At 36.4% G+C, this 13,281-nt stretch overlaps 4 protein-coding genes across 5 annotated transcripts; all 4 read right to left on the bottom strand.

Moving 5' to 3' along the window:
* Nucleotides 1-245: 245 nt before the first annotated feature.
* On the bottom strand, nucleotides 246-1,268 carry LOC117634849. Its single transcript, XM_034369108.1, has one exon. The coding sequence runs from the start codon at nucleotides 1,045-1,047 to the stop codon at nucleotides 412-414; it is 636 nt and encodes a 211-aa protein (XP_034224999.1). The 5' UTR covers nucleotides 1,048-1,268; the 3' UTR covers nucleotides 246-411.
* Nucleotides 1,269-1,413: 145 nt separating this feature from the next.
* LOC117634848 lies at nucleotides 1,414-4,507 on the bottom strand. 2 transcript variants are annotated; one of them, XM_034369107.1, is made up of 5 exons: nucleotides 4,220-4,507; nucleotides 3,253-3,405; nucleotides 2,912-3,087; nucleotides 2,480-2,603; nucleotides 1,414-1,894 (listed from the first exon to the last, which is right to left on the bottom strand). In XM_034369107.1, exons 1-5 carry the CDS (start codon nucleotides 4,349-4,351, stop codon nucleotides 1,838-1,840), a joined length of 642 nt encoding a protein of 213 aa, XP_034224998.1. In that variant the 5' UTR covers nucleotides 4,352-4,507; the 3' UTR covers nucleotides 1,414-1,837. The 2 variants fall into 2 exon arrangements, with proteins under 2 accessions (XP_034224998.1, XP_034224997.1); XM_034369106.1 differs by having other exon boundaries at nucleotides 1,414-1,897; nucleotides 4,220-4,461.
* Nucleotides 4,508-5,668: 1,161 nt separating this feature from the next.
* On the bottom strand, nucleotides 5,669-6,559 carry LOC117635495. The gene is made up of 2 exons (XM_034369804.1): nucleotides 6,086-6,559; nucleotides 5,669-5,980 (listed from the first exon to the last, which is right to left on the bottom strand). The coding sequence occupies exons 1-2, from the start codon at nucleotides 6,557-6,559 to the stop codon at nucleotides 5,669-5,671; spliced, it is 786 nt and encodes a 261-aa protein (XP_034225695.1).
* Nucleotides 6,560-7,581: 1,022 nt separating this feature from the next.
* Nucleotides 7,582-10,212, bottom strand: LOC117635838. The gene is made up of 2 exons (XM_034370208.1): nucleotides 9,544-10,212; nucleotides 7,582-8,339 (listed from the first exon to the last, which is right to left on the bottom strand). The coding sequence occupies exons 1-2, from the start codon at nucleotides 9,864-9,866 to the stop codon at nucleotides 7,901-7,903; spliced, it is 762 nt and encodes a 253-aa protein (XP_034226099.1). The 5' UTR covers nucleotides 9,867-10,212; the 3' UTR covers nucleotides 7,582-7,900.
* Nucleotides 10,213-13,281: the final 3,069 nt, after the last annotated feature.

The following is a 13,281-nucleotide window of genomic DNA, read 5'->3' as shown; positions in this document are numbered from 1 at the left end:
AATTCAATCCGAGTCATTTTTACTTGACTGAAAATGCTTATTTTTATTTTTCTTTTCACATTTACCCTTTTTCTCTCCTTTAAATGGCAAATTGCAGAAAACTTTTTTCTCTCATTTAGGAGAGAAGTTGATTGGCGGAAAAAAAAAAAAAAATTAAATTTAAAAATAAAAAAAAAAACTAAGGAAAACGTGGACTTTAATCACATGGAGTTCTGAGTGATGGAGATGGAGATGAAAACTTTTAAAATTTCCTCTGTAAACAAATGTTGAACACTTCAAAATACATAAAAATAACACTCACAAGTCATAAGCTTTACATTACATGCCCCCCAATGGCCTCAACCACAGTGAACAACCCCCCCAAAAAAGAAAAGAACACAAACAACACACACTCCAACTAAGAAACTGCCCCTAGCCTTCAAACTCACCAGTCTTCACCCACTGTCCATACTTGTTCATCATCTTCTCATCCAAATCCTTGGCCTTGACCTCAGCTATCTTTGCAGCATTTTCAATGGATTCTTCTTGAACTTTAGCGATTCGCCGGCTCCTCTTCTTCGTCATGGCCTCTCTCTCAGCTTCCAACCCCTCATACTCTCTCACCCAGCAGCTCTGCACCACACAGCTCAACACCAGTACTACCATCTGCATCATCAACATTGCCATCAGAACCCCACATTCCAACCTCACCAAAAGCTTGGCCTCTTTCAGGTCCCGGGGCGACTTGAGCATTGAAATGGTAGAACGCTCTTTGGTAAACAAGGCCAATATGCCAAGCAATTGTCCGATCAGTGAGGCAAGGAGAAGTGAAACATGGGTTATGAAGCAGAGGTGGGTGAGCTGAGAGTAGAAGCCTACAAAGGAGGAGAGAATTGAGATGCCAGAAATCATCAGGAATGCCATGCCCATTGACGTTGGGGGCATCCTGAGGAGGATAGTAGGAACTAGAGAAGTGACAGAGAGTATGAAGAGAGTGAAATTCAAACATGAGAGGAGAAGATTTGGGAAGGAACAAGAGCTCCTAAGATTGGATTTCGAGGCAGCCATTTCTGGGTTTCAGGTTTGAATTGCTTCAGAGAATCAAATGGGTTTTGATTTGGAGGTGGAGGTGGGAAAGAAGATTTTGAATTTTTATAGTAGGTGACAATGGCATTTGGCCGTTGAGTCTACAACGGCTAGGTTTGGATTGGAATGATGGCCCATTGTCGTCCTCGACTGACGTTATATTCCCTCCTCAGGGTTTCAAATTCTAAGGCCTACAGTAATGAATAGAAACTAATCCACCTGAGCCGTTTGATTGATCTATCAAAACAAATCGGAACCCAAACAAATACTAATCCCACCCACCAGTTTCTCTCAACCCAAAAAGAAAAAAATATCACCCCTTTTTTTTTTTTAATTGAAAAAATCATATCAATTAACTCAGCCACTAATATTTCAAAGTGAAATGAATACTTTGATGAAGGGTTACAACAGCACTCTTTTTCAAAATACATGACTGGTGGCATCTATGAGGGCCAAGAAGAGAATTTCAATTCATGTCAAGGACTATGTAAAGGCATTGGTAGCACCCAGGAAGAAGATAGAGGACCAGGTGAACATATAACAGATTGAAAGTTAAATATCATTTACATGAAGCAAAAGAACAAAAGTAGATAAACCATCATTTGGTGTGCAACTACACTCAGCTCAAGGAAATAACAGCATGTACAAGTACTTGTGTAAATCTGCAGCATCCTGATCCATTGACATACGATCCCCTCTCCCCTATTGATGGCATTGCGTGATAAAACATTAACAAGCCCATTGCATGAAAGTCCCTCCATATTGAGGAAGGCTAACCGCTTGAATAAGTAGTTACATCTGTGACATCAGTTTCAGGTCTCTGCTGATCCTGCTGAAATTTTTTTGGCAAAGTAAAAATGCATTGTAAAATCAAACTGTGGAGCTACTTTGTAACAGATTAATACCAAACCCATCTTATCCATACCCATCTGTTGTATATTGCAAATGTACCATTAGAGATTCTGAAATCTAAACTACACAAAGGCAAGTTCACAAATTCAACACGCATGGAATCAAGTAATAATTCATTTGAAAAAGGCATAGCAAAACAAAGAGAATTCATTCGTATTAGCATGTTCTACACAGCCTAGGATGTCCATGGTGTACATGGGTGTCAACCAATCAAATAAAAACAAACAGAATCACAATAAGAGCTAGGAAATCAGTACACTTTCAAAAGTGAATTTTCATGTTTGAGTTGAAGAATAAAAGTTCGAGTGACCAAAATACTTGAAAGCTACAGCTTTCATCCAGATATTGGATCAAGAGTTTTAGTTGATAAACCTCTCATAAGTGTTTCATACAACATATTATGGATGCATGACTCACTAGAAGAAATAAATTGGGAAAATCTCCTACATACAGAAAATTTTCAATTATCATCTATTAAGTGATTAAACTCAACAAGTCATACCTGGTCTTTAGGCTTGTAGAAATTGTAGATGTCAGTATAGGTTAGAATGGTCTCAACTCTATCTAATGATGCTTGCAACTTTCCTGAGTTCATGTTGAACCATGGTTCACCAGTACCCAGAGCCCTAATTAATTCAAGGTTTCAACCATGAACCATAATTAATCAATCAAAGAAATAGTTAAAACAGAAAGAAGAACCAAACTGCATGTAGTTTAAAAAGCAAGAAGTTATATATTAACTAATAAAAAACAGTAAAACCTTCACAGAAAAGGAAAATAGAAATACTGATATATTGAAAGCTCACTACATTAATGTAGTGAGTTCTTTGATTTGATATACTGACTCTCTCTTGTAGTGAGTACTTTGAATTTGACTATTGTAAGGCCGCAAAATCTCTACATTCTTAAATGCATACAAGACTAAGGTACTTGCCCAGTAACTTCTGGAAGTACATAATCAGCCCTCCACCCAAAGCGCATATCCACACCAGGGCACACACCAAGAGATGTCTTATTCCGGATCCGAGATATACCATCTCCACCAAAACATGTAGTAAGTTTCCATTTCCATCCAGTAGCATTCATTTGAAAATTATGGCCTACTCCAACCTGCTTTTTCCAACATTTTGCAGTGTGATTATTATGATACTAGTAAGGTTGGTATATGCTAAGCCAAGTGTGCTTGAGATGGTGCAAAGGATTCATAATATGCTTTGGTGGTGTAGGAAAGTTGGGTGGGGCGTTGAATAAAGGATCAGATTGAAAGCATCAAACCTGGAGATTCAAATATCCAGTTAGAGGAATCTTTTTTGAAAGAATACGAACATCCTGATGGATAGGCTCATAGATGAACTTCCACATCCGTTCAGGAGCTAAGGGCTTCAAGACAAGCTTTCCTTGAAACTCATTGCATGGAGCATTATAGAACTGAACCAAAATAATGACCTCAATGAATCAGTTTTCAGAAGCAGTCAATATGAGTTAATAGTTCTAGCTAAGATTCTATGCATAGCAGCTTATATTTATAAAAAAAAATGTATACACAATAACTGCAGGACATTTTTATTGGTAAATGAAAGTTTTAAGATTTTATAAAGTACGTTGCAGTTACTCGTTATGAAGCACATAGAAATCCAGTATTTAAACATCAGGAGAAAAAGAGAAGAAAAGAAAAGAAGAACCTACAAACTAGGACACAAAAACCAATCCACAAGCAACAAAAAGACACAATCATACCATCTAGATATAATATTTTTCTTTTGTCATATCATGACACTTCAAAATGTGTAAAGCACCCTCCTTTAAACATATATGATTAACCCGGGATGCGTATCCCAACATATGCATCAAACACCAGAATTGTATATAAGGCACCAGAAAGGTAGCATGTGTTTACACAGTTTTACTATCCTACACCACCACAATTGTCTTCCACTTAACCCTGTGTCTGCTCCCCTGTTGAATAGCATCATTCTCATGGGTTGTTTAAAGTTTGCAAATTCAAAACATACACATCATAAAAAATAAAACTTTCTCCAAACCAAACTTTATTCAAACACCAGTCTTCACAAAAACAGGACATCTGGTGGCCAGCATGGAGAGTAACCCATCAAAGTAAATACTCATTAAACATAGCAAACAGAGAATTGAGCATTGGCTTATCGAAAATTTCAAACCATTTGAACTGGGCACATAATATAACCGTTAAAAACCGTGAAGAAAATATAATATATGCATATACCTCCAAATTGAGGCCGACCCTTAAACCTTGCACTTCTTTCCGGAACTTGAGAAACAACTCTGATGGTATCAAATTAATACTGTAAAGCTCTTCCCAGGAAGTGGGTTCTTCACCATTCGAACCCCAGTCCATTTTTTGATAAATTAAGAACTGTAAACTCTACGGACGATGCTTTGGTTCAGTCGCTCTCTGCTTCTGGACCGAGAAATGGAGTTAGAGTGGACAGGGAGAGTCGGGAGAGGTTTGATGAAATGTAAACTGAATTTACAGAAATACCATTCAACATTTAGAAAATATCGGGCATGTCCAATTAATAATATAGTAGAGGCTGTGGAGCCAACCCTTCGGCCATAGTCCAAATTGTCAAAATAAGATGTTAGTTCATTTGCGTTGACGTTGGCCCACCAAGACTTCTACAATGTTCTGGCCCACCATTATCTCATCAATTCTCAATCTACAAAGAATTGATTTCAAGTTTGTTTGTTAAAAAGAAAAAAAATAATTTCTAATGATTTCAAGTTAAAACCTTTTGGTAGTTTATGTTTTTTTTTTCGGGGTTCATACACAAACGAATTGTCCAAAACTCTTCCATTTATTTGGTTATGACATTGTCGTTAAAGTAAACTTGAAGGCACATGTTTCTTGAACCTTTGACAAGAGTTGGATTGGATATCGCAGCCTATATGACTCAAATATAGCATATCTACCAATAAGATTGAGATAACGTACGTGTACAACTCTCCCTCTTTGTTGGGTATAAATTTTGTGCTCAAGTTTCCTAACAAAATAGGTTGTCAAGATGTTAGTTATATAGTTTGTAGGACTTAAAACTAGAAGATTATTAAGTGTGAGGAGACATCGGTGCGTTGTCTTGTATGAACTCATCTTTGCCCTACTAAGCAGGTGTCGGACCCATGTGCAAACATTTGCTTTCTTACGACCCTTTGAACACACAAAACTACATAGCACCTTTTTTTTTTATTGACCTCATCCAATTGCTTAAATGCATTTATTCTTGTGTGCTATGAACTAGACATGCAACATGATCCGATCACAAAATTGATTTGCATTCCAGAATAATGATACATATAATTTGTTAAAAGTAATAGGTTCTTTATATCCTAAATTAGTCTAACTATGGTGGATGATTTGTTGATACAATGACATGATAGGCAAAATTTTCATATATAAAGGCAACTTCTAAATTCACTCCATGCCAAAGTTGTAAGTAATCAAAAGATATTTACTTTGTTACTATCTTGAATGGGATCATTTTTTGTGTTATCCCAATGATCAAATGTGACCTTCCATTCAAAATATGCACAAAGAATGTACAAATCTTAAAATATAACTCGTCATATGGGCACAACTTCTGCTTAAGAGGCAAGCAGGTAAACTTTCATTTATTTTAGCACAAGTTCACCATACAAAATTTACCCCTCTAAACAACTATGGCCCAAAAGGGGAAATTGGTTGCCACGGCATTTGTGGAAGCAAAGACCTTGCGCGTTTTGGCACAAATCTTCTGACCCACACATGCTTTCCATTGATTGTAAATTTGGCCTTGCTCACCCCACTGAGTATGGCTTCAATGGTTGATGCAGAGTGGAAAACCACACGAGCAAACAGAGATTGTTCAAAAGGCTGCACTTCTTGCATCTGCAGAGACTCGACGCAATCCCCAAATGCTGCTGTGAAAAATTGTTTCACTTCATGCTCATGTACTGGGTACCCTTTCGAGAATGTCACAAACATGGTCCTCTCGTTTGGTGGCACCAGAATTTGGGGCAAAGCTTGTAGTTGTTGTTGTTGAATTGAAGATGAAGATGAAGATGAAGAAGAAGAAGATGATGATGATAAAATCACCTGGCTGTGATCTGCTGAGTTTTGGGAAAAATTTATCTCAATGGCTTGCTTCATAATGTCATCAAATGCTGGGAGGCACACAATGTTGGCAGCTTTGGTGACACCTTGAGCTGCAGCTTGCTGATTCTCATGGAAAAATTGGAGGGACACTTCTTTTTCCATGAAGCTTTGGAGGAGAGGAATGTCATTGGCCTCAAATGGTAAAGAAAAATGGGTGCCATTGATTATGTTGAGGCATGTCACTGCCTCATCTGCAAGCTCATTGATCAAAATGAAAGGTAAAGATAGGATCTTTTTCACAGCATTCTTGAACCCAACTTTCTCCAACCAGAGCCAGAGGGCCATGACCTGCATGGACTCCAGTGGGTCCCTGCAGAGGTGAATTGCCAAGATGGTGTACAAATCTCTGTCAATGGAATGAAACAGTTTGAAACCCTCTTGCGACACAAACTGAGAAGAAGTATAAGAATCCATTTTGTGCTTCCTTCCTCCACCAAAATGTGCTAAGACCCTGCTATCTTTTTGGTAACATCAACACACAGATTCCAAAATCAGTTGAAGAAAAAGAAGATGAAAGAAAAAAGACAAGATTTTGATCACAAAAATCAATGTGGGTTAAGTTCGGAAACAAACCTGGAAGCTTTTTTCTTACGCTGGGCTGGTTTTCTCACAATGAATGAGGCCTGGTTCTATGCAACCAGGTTTTGTATGACCAAGGTCAAGAGAGCACCTGACAGCAGCACCAAAATATGAGTTCAGAGTTTGGTCCCGAGTTGATTTAAAGGCACTGCTGTCATAATGCAGTTCTTATCAATTTTCTTGTCTGTTTTTAGAGGTTTTTGTTGTTTTAGACATCACTTTTAAGCAAGAAATCATATATGGCAAGACAAAAGTTCATGTGCTTACAAAAAAATTTATGGCATATTTGCCTGGTGTCATTAAATTTCTTCCCGGTTCTGAGAAATTTTGTATTTTGGCCCTGTGAAGATTTTACAAATGCCTGAAGGTCTGTGGGTACCTTAACACTTTGTTTCTTAGTTGGCTATCTGCTAAAAACTGCAGCTTTTTTGTTTTTCCGTAAAACGGCACTGCATGCAACTAATTCTAAGACTTTGCAACCATTCTTTCTCATGCATTTTCTGTTTCTTCCTGCAGCTGAATTAATTAAGCTGTTAGAAGATTCTTCTTTCTTTTAAATTGAAATAGTTGTAGTTTGAATGCGTGTTTAAAGACCAAAATCCTAAAACACTGATTTGAAATCTTTGGTGGTTCTGAAGAAGAGACTTGTATTCACTTCTTTACTACACTGCTCTCAATGAATTGGCAGTGATGAGCATTACTTGATCAACTAAATTGGGTTTATGTATCAGGAAAATAACAGAATGACATCATTTCTGTAATTGAATGTATATCCTCAATATGAATTTTGCCTCTAGAGACGATACTTGGAAATGCTTTTCAAAAATTAACATCATTCTGTCGTTTAAAAGATGCACTTGGAGTTTTAATGGCTTCCATATAATTATATGAGTCGGTGCAATTTTTAATTATGTCAAAATATTTGGAACAAGAAACATAAATGTGATACTAGTATGATACAAATGACGCAGTGCAGTCATCAACATAACAACTAAAGCCTATATGTGGGAAACATTATAGCTCTGATTAGATCTTCAAGATGCCCGGACATGGTATGCAGATGCTGCAAGAACAGGGGAAAAACCCATGAGACTGAAACTTCAACACCACCAACATTCTTCCGGAATCGTGAAAACGAAACGTAAACCTGAACTGTCAGAGTAGATTCTTGACACTTCAAATTTCCAAGCCAGTTATGTTAGGCGTTGCTGCAGCGACACACTGTAGATCAGACAGAGAGAACGACCGCCAAGGAGAGTTCCGTCGAAGAGGAGGTGGGGATGATCCATTACCAGGAGATCTTTTACTGTCTGGATGTAGAGGTGGATGCAGAGGTGGAAGACAGGAAGTAGGAGGTGGTGAAATTGAGCTGCTCAAGTTCTCCCCAATAAGAAATGAACCTCGACTAGAGTTAGCAGTTGGTCTCTTTACTGCACCATTATTCTTCAAAGGGTTATTGCAATTCCTATCATTACTATGGGCTAATAAATTCTTGCGCTTCTTCATAAAATGATTTTTTGGCTTTTCAAGGTCCTTAACAGAAGAAACAGACGAGACATCTTCCAGGCTTGTGAAGGACTTTGATTTGCCACTATAAAACATAGATATGCCTCTCCTGAAATGAAACAGAGGACATCACAAGCATATTAGAAATCATATGCGTGAAAAGATAAGATAGTATGTCCAATCATACTTGTAAATATGTTTCTCGAGAATGTAGTTTGCATGATGATCTTAAAGAGATTCATCTAAATCATGTGGAAATGATCTCCTACAATAATGGCCAAATATTTGTCACACAGACGAATTATCATTCATGCATGACACAAACCAAAGAACAATTAACAAAAACTTGCACAAAGCATGGAAGGAGTGTGGAGTGCCTTCCTTTTCAGGCTTTTTGAGAAATTCTTTTAACCATTGAGCATTTTCTTGAACAATGAAACCCTCTCATTTTTAGTTTAAAGCTCCCAATTAGAAAAGTTCAAAACTTGAACTAATCAAATTATTAGTAGAGACTGACTGTCAAAAACTCATCTTTCCTCTTCTGCCAAAAAGACGGATGTAATATACAGATAGATTGAACATTAATTCAGGCTTCTATGTCAACAAACTTCAAGAAATAAAAAAAACATGACGAAAAGAGTAAAAGAACTATACTATCTAAGGTTACATATCGCCTCCATACTAGGACTCCCTCAAAGTTTTTCTAAAGCTCTGTTTGGTTGCTGAGAAGACTAGAGAAGGTAGAAAAACTAAATTCGAACAGTTTTCATCATTGGAGGATAGTAAAGACATAAAGCAAGAAAACATTGAAATGACAACAAAGAACCACAAACAAAAAACCCAATGAAAATTAGACAGAAACAACAACGTGCCTTGATTGAATTCCCTTTCCAATTTTCAAAACGCAAACAACAAGAGCATCTACCACAAGGCTCAAACATTTAATATTCTTCTCACTTCCTCTAGCTTCACGAAAACCATACAAAACATACAAACAAATCCAAATTTATGAAACACTTGTGAGCTAAGCTTCAAACATAACTGCTTCGCTTTCTCTCTTGTTTCCAATTTTTCATTTCTGGGGGTTTCTGTATATTATTGAATAATTAGCAAAACAACAGATGCTAATAATACTCAAGCTCAAGTCTTTGTTCAATAAGAAACAGCAATATTCTCCAAAAACCAATCAAGCATCAAACTTCAACCAAAATTACGAAAACCCAATTCTCTAATTCAATAAAACTACAAAAGCAACCAATTAAAATCCAAAGTAAATAAAAACCCAGCAAAGTAAAAGGTGGCAAATAACATACTTGACAGGCAAAACCTCCTCAAGCTGGTCCATGGTGTCCAAAGGTCCTTTATACGAGCTCTGAATCTCAGCCTCACCAGAGTCGTCGCCCTCCGATGACCCATCAGACGAATCACTATTCCGACCAACTGAAGACGAACTACAAGAGTCCAAGTCCTGCTCCAAACGACGATGTTGAGCAAAGCCCTTGTTCTCCGACGAGTCGTGCATCGAGAGACAAGGCATCCCGTGGATGAACCTCGGCCTTTGGATCATATTGCCGCCACCACCATTTCTGTCTAAAGCAATAGGCATGTGGGCTGGTTCAAAGTTGGAAGCTTGCATAGAAAAAAGAGTGGATTTGGATTGAAAGAAAACAGAGAGAAGAGAGATGACTGAGATGGGCTATTAATAGCTGGTGAAGAGCACATGGGGTGGCGATATTTTCTCCATTTTTCTCATATAAATATATACTCTGTTTCTGAGAAAAGTCTATCTGAATTGAAATATGGATAAATGAAGCGAAGGGAAAGATAAAAGGAGAGAATAAATAAGTGAGGCCAAGCCTTATCCTGATTTGAACCAAAACTTAAAATATGGGAATATGGGGAACAGTAAACTGAGTTATCTGCTTATTAATTTATCCATTTTTAAAAAAAATCTTTTCTTTTGGGGTGTGGGGAGATTTTGTGTGTGGTCGGCTCATGGTATGAACTGTGGTGTTTTGATGCTGAACAAGGATCTGGTTGATTCTGTCTGTGTGTGAATGTGATGGCTGGCCCCACTGTGATTTTGATAATGATGAATATTTCTTTACACTTTGCTCTTAGCAAGCGCCCAAAGTCCTCATCCATCCCAACCAAAAAGGAAAAAGATGATGATCATAGATTCTAGCACATTGGTTGATTTATGCTTGCTTGCAGGTTTCACCAGAACATGGTTTCCCATAATATCTAGAATCTTTTAATAAATTATATTTTTTGGTAAACACAAAAATCTCTATTATGCCTTCTCATCGGGTACAAATTCTTAGGTATATAGTTGTGTAAATACTTATTCTTTGTATTTCTCTCATAATGTGGCTTGGTGATAGTGTTTTGTTCGTGCACCTATCATTTGTGTTCCTCTCCTCATGAGAACAAGATAGAGAGATTCGAAAAGCAATTGTACATTCGTAATATTTATCACTATGGTATATGGTATTATGTCATATACAAATAACACGTTTAATAATATAAGAGTGGTTTATTCATAACAATTTTGAATTTTTATGAGCCGAGTTGAAATTTAGAATAAAGATCACGTATTGTAGAACTTCACATGCTATTTATACCATATTTATTGACTTCCTCTCTAATACAAACATGTCGCATACAGTGGCGAAGCCAAAATTTCATGTGTGTGGGGGCCTCTTACAAATTATAAAGAATCAAAAATTCGAATTCATAATACATACGAAAAATAGTATATATATATATATATATATCACATATTGCAAGAGATAGACAAAGAGTAGCAACTTAAAAAAAAAAAAAAAAAAAAAAACCTTAGGCCCCTTTATGCATTCATATCATACATGAAAAAATGTTTTATGTAAATATTGACTAAGTATGAAAAATGGTTTTTCATAATAATCATTTTCTTAAGATAATTTTTGGCGGCTTTTATTCCTTACACATCAAATAAGAAAACTTGATTTTATGGGATTTTAGTATGAAGTATATATTGACTTAATGAGCCATCATTTTTAGCATAAATTGTATTTTGCACTAAAAACGATTGTTTGATATTTTAATTTGGTGGGAATTTGATTTTCTAGTATTTTTATTTAAATCCAAATAGGGGGTACTTCCTTATTTACACTATAAACTTAAGTAAATGGAATAATATAAAAATAAATGAAAGTAAAAGGACAAAGACATTTACTTAAAGGTTGAAAATGGAAATAAGGTAATCTGTACACTTGAAGTGCACCACCACCAGTTGAGCAAAATGACAATTTGAAGCACCTCCTTGTGCCTTAATAGGTCCACCACAACACATATGAGTACATATTAAAACAGAAAGTATTTAAAAGTAATATACATATAGATATACATAAAAATATATTACTTTTAAAATATAAAAAAACTTGAGTGAGGGCCCGGGACCACACTGGCCCCTGTGTGGCTCTGCCTCTGGTCGCATATATAATGATAGGAGTCACCTCTATTAAATAGATGATTAGTAAATGTGGTACAAATAATATTATTGTTCTATTATATATTCTAATGCTTCTCGAAAGTAAAAGCTATAGAAAAAGGACAAAGATATGATGATGTGTAAACTCGAACATTCTAGAATTGAACTTGTAGAAACATAAAAGCATCTATATTTACTTTGATACTCATAGTTTACGACTGAATGCATCTATCTTTAACTTTAAGATTTTGTGTTGGATGAAGGTAGGTCTTCACTAAAAATGAAGTCAATGGTGTAATCTTTTGTGCAACTTTTGTTGTTAGGCAAAGCAACATGCACTCAAAATGAAGTTAAAAACACAAAACATTAAAGTAATCGATGCATCCACCACACAAAAAAAAGGAGGGAGGATAACATTTAACAGTACCTACAGTAGGTGACAGTTTGGACATCGAATTTTCCAAAAACACATAGCAGGTACTGATGAGGGGCATTTTGCACGTCTCCGTTGAATGAGGAGAAATTAGGGGACGAAAGAGATGATTTTTAAGAAGCCTTGTAATAAAGTGGGCCTCAACCCCACATGAAAATTGAATTTGGGGTCTAATGATCTTTTGTCTCTTTCTTTGACTTTCTGCCTTTGACTTTGACGCAATTGAAGTCAAGATATTCTCCAGAAGTGAGCCCAACTACTATCTAAGCAAATAAAGCCCAACCCAAATCTAAATTTCTCCCGGACACTTTGAATCTTGCATTCCCTTGCATCATCTCCCTTTTCTTTCCAGTTTCTCACCCTGTTTCGCTCAGATTTGGGTCCGGATTATCCTTCCCGTTCCTCCCTTCCAAAATTTCAAATGAATTGAAAGAAAAAATCACCCGAGTTTTCTTGCCTCTAGTTTCATGTCGTTTGGAAGCGAGTACCAGATTCGTATGTTTTACACATTCAAAGACATTATGAACCTAGCGAACCCCGTTCTTACTGTTTCTTTTAACATCCAAATGTCTTGTGTTCTACATTTTCATTCATCTATTTCTTTAGGGAATAATTAGTATTAAATATTTTAATTAACTTCGTAAGTTTTATTATATTTTTTCTTTAATAACATTTTAAAATACTAATTAAAGTAATTAAAAAAGAAATGCAGAGCTCGGTATGGCCGCCAGCTATATTTTTAAATTATTATATTTAATAGGTATAGCCGACCGGCTATACTTTTAAAATATTCTAATTAAATAGTATAGCCGCGCGGCTATACTGTTAAAATATTCTATTTAAAGTATATATAGCCGTGCGGATATACTTTATAAATATTCTATTTAAATGGTATAGCCGCCCGGCTATACTTTTAAAATATTCTATTTAAATGGTATAGCCGCACGACGGTATGTTTAAAATATTCCTTTTATAGAGTATAGCCGGACGGCTATACGTTTAAAATATTCTATTTAAAGAGCATAGCCGCACGGCTATACGTTTACTCCTCCCCTGCGAGGTCCATGGCTCGCAGAGAAGAGAGGTCCATTCAACCAATCTAACAAATATAAAAATGAACATCGAGATGAAGAAAAGTGGATCTAA

This window comes from Prunus dulcis, chromosome 7, assembly GCF_902201215.1.
Source record: "Prunus dulcis chromosome 7, ALMONDv2, whole genome shotgun sequence".
NCBI lineage: Eukaryota > Viridiplantae > Streptophyta > Magnoliopsida > Rosales > Rosaceae > Prunus > Prunus dulcis.
The sequence above is the reverse complement of the archived record's forward strand: the minus strand, read 5'-3'. Positions and strand labels throughout refer to the sequence as shown.

Coding starts and splice junctions, on each gene's coding strand:
- LOC117634849 (XM_034369108.1), bottom strand. CDS start 1,047: ATGGCTGCCTCGAAATCCAATCTTAGGAGCTCTTGTTCCTTCCCAAAT.
- LOC117634848 (XM_034369106.1), bottom strand. CDS start 4,351: ATGGACTGGGGTTCGAATGGTGAAGAACCCACTTCCTGGGAAGAGCTT. Junction 3,406..4,219: donor GGGTCGGCCTCAATTTGGAG/GTATATGCATAT, acceptor ATTTTGGTTCAG/TTCTATAATGCTCCATGCAA. Junction 3,088..3,252: donor CTGGATATTTGAATCTCCAG/GTTTGATGCTTT, acceptor TGGAAAAAGCAG/GTTGGAGTAGGCCATAATTT.
- LOC117635495 (XM_034369804.1), bottom strand. CDS start 6,559: ATGGATTCTTATACTTCTTCTCAGTTTGTGTCGCAAGAGGGTTTCAAA. Junction 5,981..6,085: donor ACTCAGCAGATCACAGCCAG/GTGATTTTATCA, acceptor CCACCAAACGAG/AGGACCATGTTTGTGACATT.
- LOC117635838 (XM_034370208.1), bottom strand. CDS start 9,866: ATGCAAGCTTCCAACTTTGAACCAGCCCACATGCCTATTGCTTTAGAC. Junction 8,340..9,543: donor GAGGAGGTTTTGCCTGTCAA/GTATGTTATTTG, acceptor GTTTCATTTCAG/GAGAGGCATATCTATGTTTT.